The following is a 20,954-nucleotide window of genomic DNA, read 5'->3' as shown; positions in this document are numbered from 1 at the left end:
TATTTTTCATTTTGTTTGTATATAAGTATTCACACTCTCATACACTTAAAACTTCATTCAAGTTACTTATCTATTTCAAAGTTAAGACCTAATTTACAAAAGTACAGTAACAATGAAGATATTGAGTATACTTTATTATAATAAATACAAGACAAGGGGGAAAAAGATGGTATCAGAAAGAGAAACAGCCAATGCCAGGCTATGGAAGGGGGTACTCAAATATTAATATCAAGTTACTGTTACTTGAGTAGATCTATAATGGGCATTTGTCTGATTGCTACAGATTACACAAATGGAACAAGGAAGGGATACTTGTATTCCCATAGATTAATACAAATAGTAATAATATCCTTATGCCTCAGTCCTCAATTATCATTTTCCTCCCCACTGTAACTTCTCATCAGAGGGCCTATATCTTGTTAGACATCTTTGCTGAGTGTATTGCGACATATGTAAATAGTACTATAGTCTCAAGTTAATCAGTAGTTCATTCTATTTTATTTTTTGAGTGGATGTTTCCTGTGATTTCCTGTGATCTACAAGGAGTAGCTTGAATGGGTTACTGCAATGTTTTGGTGAATACACCGAAAAAATACAGAAAGGATAAAAGGTAAATTATTTTGGCTGATCATATTTGCTATATGCATAGTTGATAACAGTTACGTTTGGTAGAACACCATTATATCCTACCTATCTTATCTGCTATGTAACCTGAGCCTTTTCTTCTTTGAATGGCTGCTCCATTGCTACACAGCAGCTTATGTACAGTGTATAAACTATAGTAGACTTTCTAAAGCAAACACACCAGTTTTATCAGCGCAGGGCAGCAGTACTTTATATTTGAATTTCTTTAAAAGTCAAAAATCTCCTAGCAGCCATTAGGGCTCTGGCACACGGGGGAGATTAGTCGCCTCGCGAGTCTTTTTCGGCGATTTCGGGAAATCGCGCTGCCGCGTGTGCCATCCCACCGGCGTCTTACATGTTCGCCGGCGGGATGGCGGGTCATGGCAACTCGGGGAGATTAGTCGCCCGCGAACAGGGAGTTTTGTCGCGGGCGACTAATCTCTCCCGTGTGCCAGAGCCCTTATATAAGGGATATAGTACTTTACAAGGAAGAGACCTTTCTCCATCCTTGCAACACAGTGGAAGCTCCTCCTGAAACTAGGGGTCCTAGGTAACCAGTGCTCCAGCCAAGTTGGCTTGGTCTGGGAAGCTGTACCTGTATCTCAAGGTCCCTGTGGGTTGGGAATTTACTTAATTCAATTACATGTTAATTCCGCAACATAATTATCCATTCAAGAACAACATGCATTTTATTATTAGTTGTATTTATAGGACGCAGTCCAAATACATTTTGGAATTTCATTTATTTATTTTCTAGCCAAAATTTGGCTTGCATATTATCCTTATTCACTTCTCAGGAACTGTGGGGGATTTAAATATAAAATGCAATCACAAAGATGAATAGTTAGTGAAACAGTAATGCCTTGTGATTCCATTACATGCAACCAAAGGAACTGCGCTGCATAAACAGCCCATTGTTTATAGGAAGAAATCGCAGCTCTCCAGGAGTGTTTAGTTCTTGTGGAGTTAAACACAAATGGCTGCCCTGGCAACTCAAGGCAAAAGACTCTGTTTTATATAATACAACCTACTCTAAATCTTCTTGGTTAAAACAGTAATTCCTTAGTCATTCCCATAAATAGTTGCAGATGACAGCTTTCAGGAAAGTGTAATGCTTTCATAACCTTCCAAATATTGACATAAAACAGGAGTGTTCCTTATGCTTGCAGTGGGTTTCCTAACCTTTGACCTAAGAATTGAATACAGTAGGTGTCTCCCACCGAGAATAAAATGTCAGGAAGCCGCTACTATTTGGTTTCTTGATTGTGCTTCAAAATTAACCCTTTGACTCATTATCAGGGTAGCTACAATGAGCAAACATGAAACATTAGGGATTCTTTATTTAAAGATAACCATACCCAGACTTACATGACTCCTAACCAACTTGGCAGCTTTTTGGAACATGAATAGGACCAAAAAGATGAATCATTGAATGATGTGATTGGGACAAGTCAAGTCAAGTAGAAATGGGTCTTTGCTGATGGATCAGCAAGGGGCCATAATGTAATCCCATCTTTGTCCCACCTGATTTTGTTAAATGAATAGATCTGCCAGGGGGTATGACTACTGTGGCCAGCTTAAATCTTACATATAATAAATTCTTATAAAGAAATAATGTTTTCCCTGCATGCCCCATGGCCACACTGAACATACACATTTGTCTGAAAAGTCAATTTTTCTTTAGAACAGCTACTGGCCTACAAAGACAATAGACTGCCATAATTACATGTTAATACACAATATCCAGAATATAGTTTACTTTTTTCCTGCAAATTGTTCAGTTTAGTCCTTTAGACCTATTCGGCAGCCGTGTATGGGGCCCTCAGATAGCCCTACCCAACTGGTATCTGGCTGAAAATGGGCCAGGTGTGGATTGGGCAGGTTTGATTTTTTAGTTGGATCAATGAGCAGATGCAGTCCTTTACATCGACTTTTCACATCCTTACATTGTACCAAATGATCACATTAGCAGGATATCGGCCACCCATATCAGGGGAAAGAGTCTTACCATGTATGGCCACCTTTAGGGTTATGGCGCACAGGAATTTGATTTTTACTATCCTTGTACACAGGCTCAAAACAGCAATTATTTCTACATCTATTCTATTTCTGAAAAGAAAGGGACATATTTCCACAGGCAAGTATCCTTGGCATTTAGGAGCCAGAGGTGAGGCATGATGGCCTTTTAATAGGTTCCTTCAGTTAAGGGACCTTGCTTGAACAATCATGCCTAATGTCTTAGCAATACAGCAGAGGCATGGAGTTTGCTTACCCTTTGCTCTATAACCTCTCAGTCAAAATCCACAGGTCCAGGAAAAAAAAAACCCAAAAACAACTTTTTCTACCTTTAGTGCTGTAGTTTACACACAGGTTAATAGTGGCATCAGTGCAGTCATTCGTTTATAATAAAGCATCATCCATGTGTGATGTTGAGTAAAGTAGAATATTGTTGGGGATCATTATTTCATTAAAGTTAGAGAAGTTATAGCCATGGATTTGATAACTATAATTATCTACAATGCTCCTGTTAAAAAGTCTACTCTTGGGATTTAAGTGTTACACTCATGACAAATACCTTATCTAAAAGTCTTTTACAGTTTACCTCACAGATCTAGCAACAGCCCATAATTAAATGCACCCATATGCACTTGCATATTCACCTAGTCTACAATTAAAAAAATCTGCATAAAAACTATATTTCTTTCATTTTTTGCACCAAGTTGCTCTGAACTATTCCTCGCATCGTTCGGTGGCATTATTATTATGTAATGTATTAAGAATCTTCTGAAGCTGATATTAAAGTTTAACCTGACACTACAAAGAAAGGTACTGTTGTGATCATCTCTTATAAAATCAAGGATGAAAGAGCAGGGATTAAATATATATATAAAGTTTCTTGGAAAGAATAATAACATGCTTTTCATGAGCTTGTTAAACGGACCCAAAAGGGAAAAAACTTCTTGTAAATGAAAAGTTGAGCCACGAGCATGGAGTCTGATAGAAATAACTTTTTAAACTGTTACGAAAAATACCATAAAGACCTTGAAAGTGATTGTTAAACTGATGAGAGACAGTGTAGTCGTTGCATAACTCTACAGTAAAGTGAAGTGAAGTGAAGAAAGGAACCAAAAGGAAAAACGGAGGAGAGAGGGCTACATTTGTGCAGTAAAAGTTGATAAAATAAAGTACTGAAGTAGGGCAACTAAAAGATCAGTTAGCTATAACAGGCAGAATCTGCAAAGGAGCAGCCAAAACTTCTAAAATCTTTGCATAATCATTGTCCCCATATAGGACTCATTTACTATACACTGAGTTTCAAAGTGCAAAGTGCAGGTCTTTGTGCCTCCTCTTTGCTCTAGTAAACCACTTACTTCCTGGGATTTAAGAAATGACTCCTTTTAGCATCACCTAAATAACGCTGGAGGTATTATTCTTCCACTATGAATTCACTTGTGCCGAGCAAGTTAAAGCAGTAACGCCAAGGCAACAACGTGGCATCAATATGGAAGAAGTGTGCAAACAAAAAGTGTATGCTCTTTTACCCCTTAGCACCCCAGGGAATAATAAATTCCCTTGCTACAATACATTTGATGGGGGAGACAATTCTTTTTGGCGCAAGACATTTCTATTGACGAGTGAGACAATTCTTTTTTGAAGTGCGACAACTCTTTTGACCCTCGCAACAATTTTTGTACGCGCAGCAAATTTTTACTCTGGGAAATTTGGTGCCCGTTTCACTGTAAAAAACGACAATGGCAAAACGCTGAAATTCGCCGCAGATCCATGCCTGGCGAATTGTTTTGCCCATCACTACTTTAAAAACAATGAATTGATTACAAGGAGTCAGTGTTATGGAGCCAGAGGTGTGGGCATATATACATAGATTGACCTTAGTTAAAGGAGAAGGAAAGGCTAAGTCACTTGGGGGGTGCCAAAATGTTAGGCACCCCCAAGTGACTTAGATCGCTTACCTTGTACCCCGGGCTGGTGCCCCTGTATGGAGAGAACAGCACCAGCCGGGGTACAAGGTAAGCGATCTAAGTCACTTGGGGGTGCCTAACATTTTGGCACCCCCCAAGTGACTTAGCCTTTCCTTCTCCTTTAACTAAGGAAAGGCTAAGTCTGGAAAGGCTAAGTCTGGAAATCGCCGAAAAAGACTCGCGAGTCTTTTCCGGCGATTTGCGCGAAATCGCGCCGCCGCGTCTGCCATCCCGCCGGCGACTTACATGTTCGCCGGTGGGATGGCAGGGGTAGGCAACTCGGGGAGATTAGTCGCCCGCGAACAGGGAGTTAATCGCGGGCGACTAATCTCCCCCGTGTGCCAGAGCCCTTAAAGAGACAAAGCAATGTGAATTAATTTTTACTTTTGTAAACTTGGGCAATGATATGTTGTTTGGTCTTATCTTTGTTCAGAAGTGCACATTAGCACTGTATAAATAACTAATCAGCATTCTTCTCCCTTCACCTTGGGTAACCACAACTGTTTGTTTAAACGTGGTCTCACTCAGGTGATTGCCTTTTTATTACATGCATTAGATCCCTGCTAAATAAACTCACTTATTTATCAATTTGGGCAATTAACTTTTATTGTGTGATGCACCTGGAGCTCAGGTTCTCTCTTGTGGAAAAAGACTGAAACAAATCATTCAGTTGTGTGATTTATTATGTGTCATAACAATCAGAGATTTACAATAGCTTGTAATAAAGATGTTTGCAGGCTGTGGCAAAGAGTCTGCTACTTTACGGGGGGGGGGGGGAGGTAACAGAAGAAAGAATGTTAAAATCGCAAGCTTACTTAAATAGTCAAAATAAAAGAAATGAATGAACAGAATTTACTATGCTAATCAACTCAAAAAGACACATGACCATAGTTTATTAACACTGGATCATTTACACCAGTGGTCCCCGAGCCACTATCAAATATAAAAAGCATTGGGGAGCAACATACGCATTAAAAAAGTTCCTGGGGGTGCCAAATATGGCCTGTGATTGGCTATTTGGTAGCCCCTATGTGGACTGGCAGGATAATGACTCCAAGGCAGAAGTTCAAAAATACGCCCCTTTTTTGAGACCACTGGGAGCAACATTGAAGGTTAGTGAGAAACTTATTGCCCACTGGTTAGGGATCACAAATTTACACTATATATATATTTATTTATAAAAGTGGGAGATCATACAATATATCGCCATTTTATTTATTATTGTGCAACTGGGTTCCTTTCCCACCAAAGATAAAACAACAGTAACGTATTGTTAAAGGGTTAAACTTTCTCTTCTATGATACACAGTGGTGGTTAGGCCCAATAGGCATATCAGCTGGAGTAGTCAAGCTACTGAAATATAGAAGTGTGTGGCTCACAAAATACTTTGAATATATTGCAGTCAATTGGCACAAAGCAACAGGGGCTACAGTGGAACAAAGTTACTTCTAAAAAAGCAACAAACTGACTCTTTATATAGGGTCACTTTTTATATTTCATTGGTACAGGATTAACTATTAACATTACATATAATGTTTATTCAAAGTTGCCCTCTGTTTCTCTATCAGTCTATCTCTATCCATTTCTTTATTGTCAGGAGAGTATGGTGGATCCTTGAAGCTCTTTGCCGACAATTACAGTATTACATGGAACTGTTAAATTCTATTGATAAGTGCCAAACTGCCAAATAGAAATCTACAAATATAATCTGACTTGAAAGACCTTTAACTCCTGTCTCAGTTAAAAAAAACCACAGCAATATTCATGACATCATTTGAAAATAGGAGGCATATGAGCCAAGGGCTGATCGTATAATGAATAATAGGTGAAAAATCAGCCAAATGATGTAGCCGTGGGATGAAGGAAGTATTAACCTTAAGTCATTATAGAAGCTTAAAAATTCTGGCATAGGAAACCAGTTACTATGCATGCCTAAAGGAACAGCCCTCACAGTTAGTAGCAAGACCACCCAGAAGCAATTAATAACCTGGAACCATGTAGGACAAATCCCTTTCTGCCATTACATCAACATCCTACCAGATGGAAACTGCCAGGTATTCATTATGTCTGATGTTTGTAGAGGCCCAGAGTGAACTCTATGGTTATTCTCAGGTGTTTAGGATCCACAGCTGCAATCCCAACTGCCTTTCTATGGATAATATTGTATCCAAACAGGTAATGTAAAACAACAAGGCTTCTATTTTGACATTGCAATGAAGCATAACTATGTCCTATGTGAATATAAGCTGGTGTTACAGAGGGAAACCTACAACCTCTCACTCAATGTCTTTAATGTTAGTCAATTTTTTTCCTTAACAAAATCACTGATGACAGATAAGTTGGTGTCTATGTTCATTTTTTTTTTAATCTTTGTGTTGAAATTACTGTGTAAGTTAGAAAGTCCTTTTCATAACCAAATTCCATTAGCTCCAAAGTAAATTTCAATTTGTTAGACCTTCTCTCCCTACCACCCATATAGAAAAGGATTCAATATGTTACCAAACGTTTTACCAATATTTTTAAGAAACTGGGACAACAAAATAACATTCATTTAGTCTAGACTTTGACAATTCTATGTGAAAATAATGCCTGGATAAAGAAATGCTTCTCTTTTTCCAATGTGACAGCTCTTTTCCTTACACCTTAATCTACATTAATACCATATTATGTAAAGAGAATTCTAGTGCTCATTATTCTTATGAAAAGGAAAATGTCACCAAGTAGGAATGTACCACCAGTGCCATGTAACTAGAAAGTACAAATGCAAATGTGCTGGATTATTGCCTGGTACTTAAGTCATAAACCTGACAGCAGCCGTTGAACTGGTCGGGGTTAGGAATAAATATGTGAGTCTTATTTTTAAGCAGGTTAATTAAAATTGCAGATACGAAACAGTTAAAATATATTAAGTATCCTTGATATCAGTCTATACAGGCATGAGCACACAAACCGGACCATCACAGGTGCACTAATGCAGTAAAAAGCCTTACACGGTTTGTGCCTTAAGGGGGCACTTAATTATAGCATATGAAAATGTGTCCCTCAAGGCACAAAAAGCTTAAGGCTTTTGAGATGGTTTCTTTAAATACATTTCCGTTTTAACTGCATCAGTTTTCCTGGATGGCCAAGTTTTTGTGCCAGCCAATGTTTGAAGATTTGTGCCTCCCCTAAGCTGAAGGTCTGGGGAGTGAGCACCGGGACCCCATTTATCTTTGCTGAGTTCACCTCCTTTTTTGTTGGGATATAACTTGATGTTTTATTTTGAATAATGTTGTTAGCCAGAAACCCATTGGCCGGAAAGCACTGAATGATGGGAGGCCCATCTGTCATAGACTCTATTTTAAGCAAATCATTCTGATCTTTTTAATGATTTCTTTTTTCTCTGTAGTAATAAAACAGTGTGTTGTACCTGATCCCAAATAAGATAAACTTAATCTTTACCATCTCCCATAGACTCCATTTTAATTAAATAACTCAAATTTTTAAACATGATTTCCTTTTTCTCTGTAATAATAAAACAGAACCTTGTACTTGACCCCAACTAAGATACAATTAATCATTATTGGAGGCAAAACCATCCTATTTTAGGTAGAGCTAAAGTATAGTAATCCAAATTGTGGAAAGATCCTAGAAAACCTAGGTCCCAAGCATTCAGGATAAAGGTGGCCATACACGCACTGATAATATCGTACGAAACCTCGTTTCGTGCATGTGAAACGTGCAAAAAATCTGCAGTTTTCATCTGCAATTTACAATCAAGTGATCACATCATTTTAAGGGCTTGGTTTGAGTTGGGCAAGGTACTTGGATTTGGCTGAATCCTAATCCTGCCAAGAAAAACGTTAGGATTCAGCAAAATCCAAAGCACCGGGAATTAAAGAGCCCTGGACTGGATACTGTACAAACAATGGGGGTTAGGTTACTAAACACCAAAACTGGATTTGCAGGTGCAACCACCAGATGTTTCAACAATTAAGTAAACTGAAATGGTGAGGGGGCAGTACTGTCACTTTCTGCCTGTAATTCCTCATTCCCATATATGCAGAATATGTCGGTGGTCTTATCATAAATGCTAATAAGTTGCTTGTATTGCTTTGTTTACTTTTTCTGCTTTTATTTTTAAAATAAAAAGAGACATATTACACATTTATAATATATTATTGTGCCATGGAGCAGGCTGCTTTGTCACTGTGTCCTACTACATGCACTCCTGCTCAACATACTGTATGTACATACGTGGCAATGCCAGTGCATAAGGCTCAACAGTGGCATTTGTGAGCAGTTAAACTGGAGATGTAAGAGTATGTGCAGGAGAAACTGGATCTGGATATTGCACATTAGGCATCAAATCACAAACTAGGGAATTGTTGTTGGACACAAGTTTAAATAGGCACATATAGGTGCAAGCACCTATGTATGTGAATTGCTTTGCCCCATTTTATGCCCAGATCTCCTGCCCCTAGAGAAAGCAAATGATGCTAAAGAGTTTAACATAGTGTTGTGAAAATAGGTCCAATGTTTAGTTTAAATGAATTGTGGATCCAAAATATAGTAGTGGAAGTTCTTTAAGAGATTGAGAACTCCTGTGCCCATCTGACATATTGTAAAATGAAACTATAGCTACATATGTTTCTTATTTGTATTTAAATTACTTACTGCCAGATATTGAGAAATATTATAGTTTAGATAAGATCCTGTGCCATAAATATGTAATTCATAAATGGGAAACTGGAAACAGCAAATCTGAGCTGATTATTCAAACTAAAATAAACTGTGAATTAATGTTAATGTGCAATCCAGTTTGTGCATTTTCTCTGTGTTCCTCTGGCTCAAAAGGAACAACCTGGGAGTCGTTTATCGTTTCTATTGAAGGAACCACAGAAAAAAAGAGTAATTACTGTGAAGGGGGGAAGGGGGAAAAACACTCGTTTTGGGGATGGATGGGGATTTCCTCTGCTGGTGATATAATGTGAGATTTTGTTTCTGGCAGTGGTCCAAGGACAAAACGATTAAGTGGAAAATATGCAGGTTTGTTAAATGGGGGAAGTGATATATTACTGTGCAATGGATGGGTCCTACTTGAAAAAAGGAACAAACTAATCCTTTATGTGGGTCTTACATAGTCACTAGATACTCCATCAAAAGATGTTTAATGATATGTGGGTGTGTTTGGATAGATTTAGCTTGCCGGGAAAAACCAATGAATTATGGAAAAACTATGGTATAAGCAATCAGTTCCTCTGCCTTATTTACAAATCTGCTCTGAGAGAGTTTATTTTAGCTGAAGAATATGCAAGAAGTGGGAGTGGTGTTGGCAAATCATGTCAATGATCCACACAAATAGAGTGAGTCCATAGCACCTTTATAAACACAAAATGTAGGCAAAGCATTAGTAGTTTCTTCTTTTACCTCTCTTTAGTACTGTCAGCCAAAAGGCTGCGAGTCCTCATTTCACCTCAGTAATAGAACATTACTTAAAACTACAATACTACTAAACTGTACTAGGAAAAATGTTCACTAGATGCAGTTACATATAATCATTTAAATATAAAGCCCACTTGCAGCCAATCCCAGACTGAGCCTAACTAAGCTCTACCTGAAAAGGCATCGGTGCCTGAGGTTACCATGCAATGACACATATTTTACCTTACTATTTAGCAATTTCAAAGGGCAGTAACACCTCATACCTACCCAGGCTTCCTTAGGACCACAGCAGTTATGATGAATAAATCCAACACCTTAGCTAAATGCAACTGGAAGTTATGGGGATACTAGTAAGTGGGTAATTTAGGGTAAGTGGCTTGGCATGGCTGGGCAAGGACATTTAAATCCTCGTTTATAATGTTAGATTTTCTTGGCTAATGTGATGATCTGTGAGCAAACTTTTCTATTCTATTATTGCATTAAAAGATGGGTTTCTCAGTATTGTTTGGCATTTTAATAAGATAATTTCAGGCACAAAGATACCTTTTTCCAGTCCTCTTTACTTTCCATAGGGCTGCAGTATAGGTACAGCATTTCCATGGTAATGAATAGCCAGTCTATATTAATAATGCCATAGGGCTGTAGGCACAGCAATCCCATGGTAATGAATAGCTTTCCTAACACAGTGAAGTAATTTCTAAACTGTTGTTTAGTGTAGGCATCACATTAATTATACAGACATTAGCTATAATAGCCATGGATTATTCCATTAATAGATCAGGAAAATTGCTTTATTTAAATCTTTCTCAATAGAAAAATAATCACATAGGGAACCAGTCAGGGAATTTAACTGATTGGCTGCCACAGATGGTAAAACTTACAGCACTGTCTGTCAGTGCCATGGATTCAACGTTTCCAGGTTCCCCTTTGATCAAAGAGTTTAATGTTTTAATTTGGATGTTTTATCTGGGATCAAATATTTTACTTATAGCACCAATAAATTCCCGGCTGGTGTTTCCTAGTTGCTATTGAATAGATTCCAAAAGTGCCTGACTGCTTTGCTGGGAATTGGTGGGAGAAATACATATTCTGTACTGCCCACAAAAACTCATATATCAGTATTACCTAGAAATACAGACTCATGGAAACAGTGCCCTCATTTACCTAACAGAATGCATTAACAAATTGCCCTTCAAGCAGTACTGAAAGAAAGTACAACACACAATAACACTGGTGTTTGGGGAACTCAGGAAAGATTTCCCAGCCTGTCAGTAATGTCACAGAAAAGGGTTCAGAGGGTAAAATCTATTTTATTATTTATTTCAACACACAACCTTTGTGTAAAAATCGTTAACATTTTCCATTTTACCATTTTTTCTGTATTCTGTTTCCCTCATTTGATACATCTTGGCTTGATAAGTTGTGGAGTTGACAAATTTAGCAAAATATTTAAATGTTAGTATACAGTGTAACATTTGTTTTCCAGTGCTAGGCCTCGGGGGCTACACAAAGGTTATATTTCAAGGTTATTTTTTACATGAGACTCCAGAAATGTGACTGCAAACCATTCAACCCGAACAAATTATATTACTGGTTTTGAGCAAATAAAAACTTAATCTGTATATATATATATATATATATTAGTCAAAAGAGAATGCGATCCTGTTACTGGAAACTACCATAAGGACAGTGGTTTCTAAACAGTGGAGCTGAATTCCCTAGGGGGCCAAATGCATTGGCTGAGGCAGTCTAGACTGAAGGCCATTTAGGTTGAGATTTGTGAGATTGTGCACCAACTTGCAGAATTTTAGCCTAAGGTCAGTTAGGGTAAGATTTGAGGTGAACATTTTATTTGTTGAATGTTTTTGTGGAACTATTTATAAAATGCTTTCATAGATCTTTAATGTTGTAATTAGCTAAAGGGCCCTGTTAAAATGCTGGACCTCAGTTTGGAGCTATACAACAAAAAAGATCTGAAAACCACTGCATTAAGATGTTTAAAGCTGGCAAAACATGGAGCAACAATGGTACAGTAGGTTACCCAATTGATCCATCCAACCAGGAATGAGCATGGTGTTTTACCACTGTAGTAATTTGGCTGGTAGTCTGTAGTAGTCTGGCAAGCTAAAAAATCCAGCTATAGACATGTAGTTTGTTATTCAGTAGTGGTGTAAAAGTCATGGTGCATGGTATGCCCAAAAATTTGTCCTTATATTTATTAGGCAAGTATGAAAATCCCATTTGGCAAAGACCGCATTGGCACTTTGATGTGGCCCTTTCCCAATGGATTCCCGCATTCATGCACTATGACCCGATGTGGCCAAACTAGTCATAGATCTGCTCATTTGGCAACTGAGCCAGAAATGCAGATCTCCACGTGCATGACTAGTTCAAGACATTTAAGCTGTAGGCTGTATTAAATACTTGGTTATTGCAGCTGAAATGGAGAGAGAAGCCATATTATTCTTTATGTGAATATCTCATTGTTCAGTGTGCCAAAAATGTATTTTTTGGTTTATTTATATTATGATGGCATATACATAAAGGTGCACCCCAAACAACCTTCACTGGTATTTTAAAATCCGAATCATCACATTCACAACTTGTATGAAATACTGCATTTGCACTATACTTACGTGGATTTGCCACATATTTTCCTCTGATACCACTGCTTGCAGTTTGTATAATATTGCTTGTTGGTGCCAATAAGCTTCTGCACTGCACAAACATTGGGACTAGAAAAGAAAAGAGTCTATAAGAAATGCAACCTCTTCAAAATAACAGTAATGCATAGTATACATATACATCTCTAGCATAATATCCTCTCTTTCTCACTCTCTCTCTCTGTATATATATATTTATATACAGCATAATACATATGTGAATATTACAACAGACCCTATCATTTAGTTTTGTATAACAGCAATTCTTAAGCCATTTCTGACCCTTTTTATTAAAGAAGTACACTGAGTTACCATGAGTTACCATAAGTGACTTTTATCTCCAGAAGATTTATATTAGAGCAGATAAATTAGCCTCTGCTTTGATATATATTTATAGTTACTTAAAGGAAATATAAAGAACAAAGACAAAGAGACTTCTCTCCCATTGAATTACTACAGAATATTCTACAAGGTACATTATTGTAAATTACAGAGGCACTATTTACCTATATATATATATATATATATATATATATATATATCTGCAGCATAATACATATGTGAATATTTAACAGACACTATCATTTAGTTTTGTATAACAGCAACTTTTCAGCCATTTCTGACCCTTCTTATTAAAGAAGTACACTGAGTTACCATGAGTTACTATCAGTGACATTTATCTTCAAAAGCTTTATATTAGAGCAGATACCAAATTAGCCTCTGCTTTGATATATTTACAATTAGGCTAAGCATTACACATTTTTTTTTCAAGAAGGTATTCACATATGGCAGGCACCAGGAGATGCTATGAGGTGCAATTCAGAAACAGCTGGAGGGCCCAAGGTTTCACATTCTTAGGGAATTCTACATTCCCCAGCTGGGGACAAACTCAGTCACTCACCCATGTTGTCTGCCTCTGATGCGACTGTGCTGCAGGACTTGTTGGTAAGGGTATCTTGCGGATAAGACAAGGGATACTAGAAGAGTCACCATAAAACTGAAAAACACCAACGAATTCATTTTGGAGCAGTAGTTAGCTCCTCTCCCAGCAGCTAAGAGGAAAAGCCAGGATCTGTATGAGCCGCTCTGTTAAATACACGGTGAGCTGGAATGGGAGGGGAAAGCAAGCTACTGTGTTATCTGAAACCTACTTTCCAGCTTGACTGATGAATATGTAACCTCTTGGCTGGGTGTCCCAAAGTGTTCTGCAAAAATCTGGCTTTCAATTATTTGGGCTACCTTCTTTGAAAAAAAAAAGAAAGAAAAACAGAAAAGCAGACATCATCTGAGTCACTGGATATAACCCTGTAAATTTTCATTAGCCGTATGGTTTCCAATGACAGCTGCAAAGCACATTACTCAGCTAGCCTTAACTGTGTTCCATTGCTTGTGAGAGCATTATTGTTATATACTGTAAATAAATGCTTTCCTGGCTCTGAGAGATCAAATAATACTGAGCTCCTCTTCCAAAATATCCATGTTTGCACGATCTTCATAAGCCCCAAATCTGTTTATATTTTGAAGTAGTATTAGCAGTAGCTGGTTGCTTCTGTATCCAACAACTGTTCTTTGGTAGCCTAGCACTGGATCAAACAAGTTAATATGAGCTAAGGGTGAGCAGTTTCTTAGTATGAATTTTATCCTTATTTAAAAACAATAGATATTAAATGAAATTGCTATCCAAGAAGCCCCTGAACCTGCCATTTATATTACTTTACTTTTACCACCTATTACTTTTCAGTGGGGAACTAGTAACAGCTTATCTGCAGCAATTCTGACACTTCTCTTTCACAGGCTTTTGAAAAGAGTATTATCCTAGGTGAAAACAGGTGACATGTGGTAATGCAAGTGACAAAAGCATAAAAATGAATTTCCCTTTGAGTCAGTGGTTAAACATTGCCCCACATACAGATAGATGGGCATAGAGAGCTTTAACTCTGACAAGAGAAAATTAACCTTCTACAGGTATAGGACACCCATTACCCAGAGAGCTCCGAATTAGGGAAAGACCATCTCCCATAGACTTCATTTTAAAAACAATTTCCTTTTTCTCTGAAATAATAAAACAGTACCTTGTACTCGATCCCAACTAAGATATAAACATTATAAAAAATCATTATAAAAAAAAATACTTAAATGTATACTTAACCTTGGCAAAAATTTGAATCCCAAGAAAGTGGAAATCAGTATGGAACCAGTATGGAAAAATATGTTACTAAAAATATGCAAGAATTGATATCATCAAGGTTAGGTTATGCCTACAAACACTTTGCCAATTGGAGACCCTGAACAGAATAGGTGGAGCAAGTTAAACATATAACTTAAAATTGTTGATAACAGGTCCCATAAATGAACTAAAAATTGAAAATATTGAAGGTGGGTCAGTGTTTAAAGTCATGCTGAAAGAACTGTGGCAATACAGAGCAGAAACACATTTTCTCCCAAAATAATAGTCCGGAGATTTATCACTTTCTCACATTTCAGCACACATTCCAACAATTACACCCACAATGGCCAACAAGCAGGCCCTCTGGGCTCTGTTCTAGCCCCATGCAAGCAGACCCACCAGGAAGCCTTTGTATAATGCCTACAAAGATACATGCAGGGTTCAGACGTGTTTGTGTGCAAAGCTGCAATAAAAAAAATGTAGGTATTTGGTTTTGAACAGTATTGTATTGCGCATAACCAACAGGGACCACATGAGAGGTGATCAAGACCCAGAGATGGGGGTGGGATTGTTGGAAAGGTAACTCTGTACGCTTTGCTTTCTTTTCATCTTGAGAAACGAGAATGATAGTATAAGCCCCATGCCAGTCTACCCTTTACCTTTTTTTTAATGGCATCATGTCCTGCCTAAAAGCAACATTCTTTTTTTTTGAGTGCTGTAAAACGCAGAATGAACAAATAAATAGTAAAGATTAAAATGCATAAGAAGTTTTGGTATAAATTTTAATGGAATGTGGATTTGGTTAAACAAATGTGGAAAATTAAGAGATTTTTACTTACCTCCACCTGAAAACTGATAACATTTTGCTTTGATTTCACTGTTTTTTTTATTACTAAGTTCTAAAACCTGAGCAAATTGTCATTTGTTTTACCCACAATGCACGATTTTTGCCAGAACTCCAGTGTAAATAAGGGCACCCACAAAGCAGCATGTTCTGCAACTTGTGTGCAAGGTGTCTGCATTGGTACATTTTTTGCAACTGTAACCCCATTTTGGCTGATATTAGGCAATGTCCAGCTAGATGGTGCAGAGCTTGTCATACACCTGACTCTAACACCCAGGGTGGGCCTTCGCTATAGGGAAGAGTGGTATTGCGGAATTATACCTCTGCACTGCCATATGTAGTAAGAATAAGAATAAGACACCAGGGGTTCTTTGCAGAGGTTCTTTACAAATAACTGTATCTGCATTTATTGCACAAGACAACAGTAATTACTCACAGCAATGAGGTAGAATAGCAGAATATTAAGTGAAGTCAATATAAATGAAGAGTGTTGTCCCACCACTGTGGAGACCAATGTGCGGTAGTAGACAGAGGTCCTAAGGGTGTCCACCTTAAATGGCCGGATCCCTACAGCCAACTTGAATCAGGGAATAATAACTATAGCTGAATTCCCTGTTGCTACTGCAATCCCTTCACTAAGGCAGCAGAGCCTTGGGAGAACTACTCCCACTAATTTCTCCAGGTTGGAGCACACAAACTGCTCTTTCTGAACAAAGCTGAATGACTCACGTTCCTAGAACGTGCTCTTACAAATATCTATCCTGCACACTGACTTATTGACAGGGTCCCTTCTCCCTGACTTATCTCTAAAGCTATGGCTTTCCTCTAGGACTCTTCATCTACTATTATCTCTGCCAATAATACACTGAATGTTATATAGTATAAGGTTTAACACATAGGGGCAGATTTATCAAAATGTGAGTTTAGAGCTTAATACATACAAACTCAACCACATGCTATTCATTCCTATGGGATTTTTAGAAGTGTATTTATCAATGTGTGAAAATTAGAACTCACCATTTGATAACTACACTTTTAAAAATCCCATAGGAATGAATAGAACAAGGGTGAGTTTTATATATTAAGCTTTAAACTCACTTTTTGATAAGTCTGCCCCATAGTCTACATTGTGACTGGTGATATTTACTAAGGTAAAACTTTGATTAAAATCAAACCAGACACTAAGGGGCTGATTTACTAACCCACGAATCCGACCCGAATTGGAAAAGTTCCGGCTTGAAAACGAACATTTTGCGACTAGTTGTGATTGCTAGAATATTGCTTACATGGGGGTATCTGCTTGTACTACCCTGCTATCTATGGAAAAATGTTTATACGTTTGAGGATAAAGTTCATTTTACTGTGTAAAAATTAAACCTAAATATAACAGTGGCCTGAAGTTTCTTTGCATGGCACAGCAGACATAATTGCAATTAAATTTCAATGGGATTAGGCATAGCAGATTTGTATAATTTTACTTAGGGGCTGATTTACTTACCCACGAACAGGTCGAAATGAGTCCGATTGCGTTTTTTTCGTAATGATCGGTATTTTGCGATTTTTTCGTATTTTTTCGGATTCTTTACGAATTTTTCGTTACCAACACGATTTTTGCGTAAAAACGCGAGTTTTTCGTAGCCATTACGAAAGTTGCGTAAAATCTGGCGATTTTTCGTAGCGTTAAAACTTACGCAAAACTTTGCACGAAAAATGCGCAACTTTTCGCGCAACTCGCGTTTTTACGCAAAAATCGTATTGGTAACGAAAAATTCGTAAAGAATCCGAAAAAATACGAAAAAATCGCAAAATACCGATCATTACGAAAAAAACGCAATCGGACTCATTTCGACCTGTTCGTGGGTAAGTAAATCAGCCCCTAAGTAAAATTATACAAATCTGCTATGCCTAATCCCATTGAAATTTAATTGCAATTATGTCTGCTGTGCCATGCAAAGAAACTTCAGGCCACTGTTATATTTAGGTTTAATTTTTACACAGTAAAATGAACTTTATCCTCAAACGTATAAACATTTTTCCATAGATAGCAGGGTAGTACAAGCAGATACCCCCATGTAAGCAATATTCTAGCAATCACAACTAGTTAAAAAAATAGGCACCCCCCCCAACATACAAAGTGTGTAAATAGAACTGACTCTAGTACTGTAATCCCTACTGTACACAGATAGGCAGAGACCCAAATATTTGCAGACCCCCACTATACACAAGAGAGTGTTTCACATCAGTACTGAACCAGCATCAAGAGTGTTCAATGAACAAAGTAATGGAAATAACACATGGAAAAGTACATTATAAGTTTGAACTGTGGGTTTTCTGTGGGTACGCTGATTTTCTCTCACATTAAAGGGATTCTGTCATGATTTTTATGGTGTACTTTTTATTTCTACATTACACTGCTTACATAGCAAATAATTAACTCTACCATTTAAAATGTTATTCTTGAACCAACAAATTTATTTTTAGCTGGAATACTGGTGTGTAGGTGCCATCTCAGTGCTTTGTGCCTGAGTCTGAGCCAGCGCTACGCATTAGAACTGATTTCAGATAACCTAATGTTTCTCCTATTCCCATGTAACTGGGGGAGTCCCAAGCCGGACTTGGATTTCTTACTATTGAGTGCTATTCTGATATCTACTGGGAGCTGCTTTCTTGCTCCCTTTCTATTGTTCTGCTGATCGGCTGCTGGGAGGGGGGAGATATCACTCCAACTTGTGGCATTAAGCATCATTTTTACCGTTCAGGCTGGTAAAATACCGGCCAGGTGGCAACCCTATGTATAAGACCTTCTCCCGTGACACTCCTATGTGCCAAAGCTAGTGAGATTCTGATACACTATAATCAGTAGGGTTCCATTGCCTGTAACACTCCTATTAAACAGTTGCTATTGCTCCAATATGGGTTTCGTGCAGCCAGACCAACATTCTTCTTCCATGATTGTAGCTTGGTTGTCCAGCCCCTTAAGCTGTGTGGGCGGTCTGAGTCAGACACTTTACTGGAATTTAGTTTATATCTGGTGCATTTAGTGAGCAGATAATTCACCAAATATTTAAAATGCAGATTTCTTGTGTTTTAGTATTATAAGTTCACATATCATGTACTCCCAAATCAGTAGCATCATACAGTATTTTGTCAGTATATATTCATAGTTTGTGTATATATATATACATATATATTCATCTTTCTCTACCCATAGTTTCTATTTCATTTAATTATGCTTTGGATTTTAACAGATCCATTCTGATTCATGTGTTAAGGCACTGATGTGAAACCATAAAAATGTCTTACTAGCTTGATTGATTGCAGTATCCTAAGGTAGCTGAGGCAGGCCCCTGAGTGTGCTAAAGTCTAAAATACCAGTTCTTCCGCTATGACTGCTCAAAGATTGTTTTGATAATATGACCAAACAGTAACGTGCAATATATCTTTCCAGGCCTTGTTGCATTCCCCTTTATAGCAACATTTAATATAGCTCTCAGAAGTCTTCCTTAGTATTTCTCTAACACGGGGAAGGTAAATTGTGCACAACTGACTGTATGGGGCACATTCTGATTTTTTGAATCATGACTGAACTCATTTTCACAAAAAAACATAAATATCAGTCATTTATTAAAAGATCAGAATTGAAAAGCACAAATAAAAAAAAGATGCAGAAAAAAACGCAGCTTTTTTATATTGTCGCGTAAAAAAAACTTGAAAGTGCCTACGAACCACAAAGCAAAGAAAGATCTTCCAATTGTAAGGACACCTGCCATTGACTTCTACACGATCTTGACAAGTTTTATATGGCATATTTTTTTCTTTAATTTTTTCTCAGTTTTGTCACATAATAAATGGTGGAAAATTTAGTTTTTTCCATTACAAAATTGTATTTTGGGGCAAAAAAACACTAATCGTGAAAAAAAACAAACATTAGTAAATACCCCCATATATCTAAAGTTGTGTCTATTAAAGATTTCCATAATACTGTAAAGGAAAACATTGACATGTCCCTTGCTTGGGTTATATAAACATTTGGGAAAATGAGGGTTCATGGACCTCTGCGTATGACACTATAAAGGAATTATAAGCAATAAAAGATGCACAGTCTCTAGATGAAGTCAACAAAGCTGATTTATTTTGGGGGCACAATATTCAGAGCAGCATACTAGTTTCATTAGCATATTAACGCAGGGACTAAATCTAGCCCAAGTACTCATTAAAGCTGATTATGAGGGCCCCTTCCATAAGAGGCCAAACTGGCCTACTGGAGAAAGAGTAAATGACATTGTATAATGCATATATCTAATGGTATAACATTCTGCAGGATTGAAATTACTTACCCAAACAGAACTCACCAAACAAGAGGCACCTCACGAGTACAGTTATATAAGGATTTATAACATTAGTCTCCAGAAGTTGTTGGGCCATATATTCAGCATGAGCAATTTAAGTTTTATTTGTATTCCATGTGTTGAGAGTCAAAGTACAGACCCATATCATAGAAGTCAATGATAAACTTGGAAAACTGACCCCTGTGATTAATTATTGTTACCACAAAGCCATTAAATGGGGTTATGGCCTTAATATCAAAGTCATCTACCCTCAGTAAGGTTCCAGATGTGTCCACAACAAATGTATCCAAAAGTGGATGACAGAGTTCCTATATGCACACCAAGATGGATCATAATGCCCAATATTCATGCCCTGTGGCATAAATAAACAGGTTGCCATCACATCACACAGATTTGATACCTGCCCTACTGTTCAGCAGTTTCTCACAGCAGGATCCTTTGAGCACAGCCCTACTCACAATGTAATTATCCTACCAACCTTGCCAGCTATTTTACCAATTACTCTGCTTTTTTCAATAGAGATAAGGACTCTCTATTCACCTGTAAGATGTAAAAAAAAGTCTCTGTACAAATGCATGATAAAATGAATCAGATGAAGATGACTGTAGGACTGCCCAGAATAACTGATATAGCTGACATTGTAATAAAACAATCTCTCTATTTCAGGCGTTGGTGTTATAATATTCATGACTATATAAGTACTTATAAGTTTGATGGTGAGCACAACCTTCCCTTACACACTTTCCCTGAGTTTGCCAGAAACCCAACAGCAGTCACACATGGACAAAGATATGCTTTTTTTTACAATAGAAACAGCATTCATCCCAGGTGTTCATCCCTCTGGGTGTTGTCTGGGTATAATGACTTCCTTGCTCCCCCCATAAATGAATAAATGTCCCACAT

At 37.6% G+C, this 20,954-nt stretch overlaps 1 protein-coding gene across 1 annotated transcript in view; it reads right to left on the bottom strand.

Annotated features, from left to right (window-relative positions):
* tgfbi (transforming growth factor beta induced) overlaps window positions 1-13,883 on the bottom strand; it is a 34,182-nt gene extending 20,299 nt beyond the window's left edge. The window contains 2 exon segments of the mRNA NM_001078861.1: window positions 12,665-12,763; window positions 13,593-13,883. Coding sequence (NP_001072329.1) covers window positions 12,665-12,763; window positions 13,593-13,711 — 218 coding nt within the window. The 5' untranslated portion in view covers window positions 13,712-13,883.
* Between the last annotated feature and the right edge of the window lie 7,071 nt (window positions 13,884-20,954).

The sequence above is a fragment of the Xenopus tropicalis genome, chromosome 3, assembly GCF_000004195.4.
Source record: "Xenopus tropicalis strain Nigerian chromosome 3, UCB_Xtro_10.0, whole genome shotgun sequence".
NCBI lineage: Eukaryota > Metazoa > Chordata > Amphibia > Anura > Pipidae > Xenopus > Xenopus tropicalis.
This window is presented reverse-complemented; position numbering and strand designations above follow the sequence as displayed.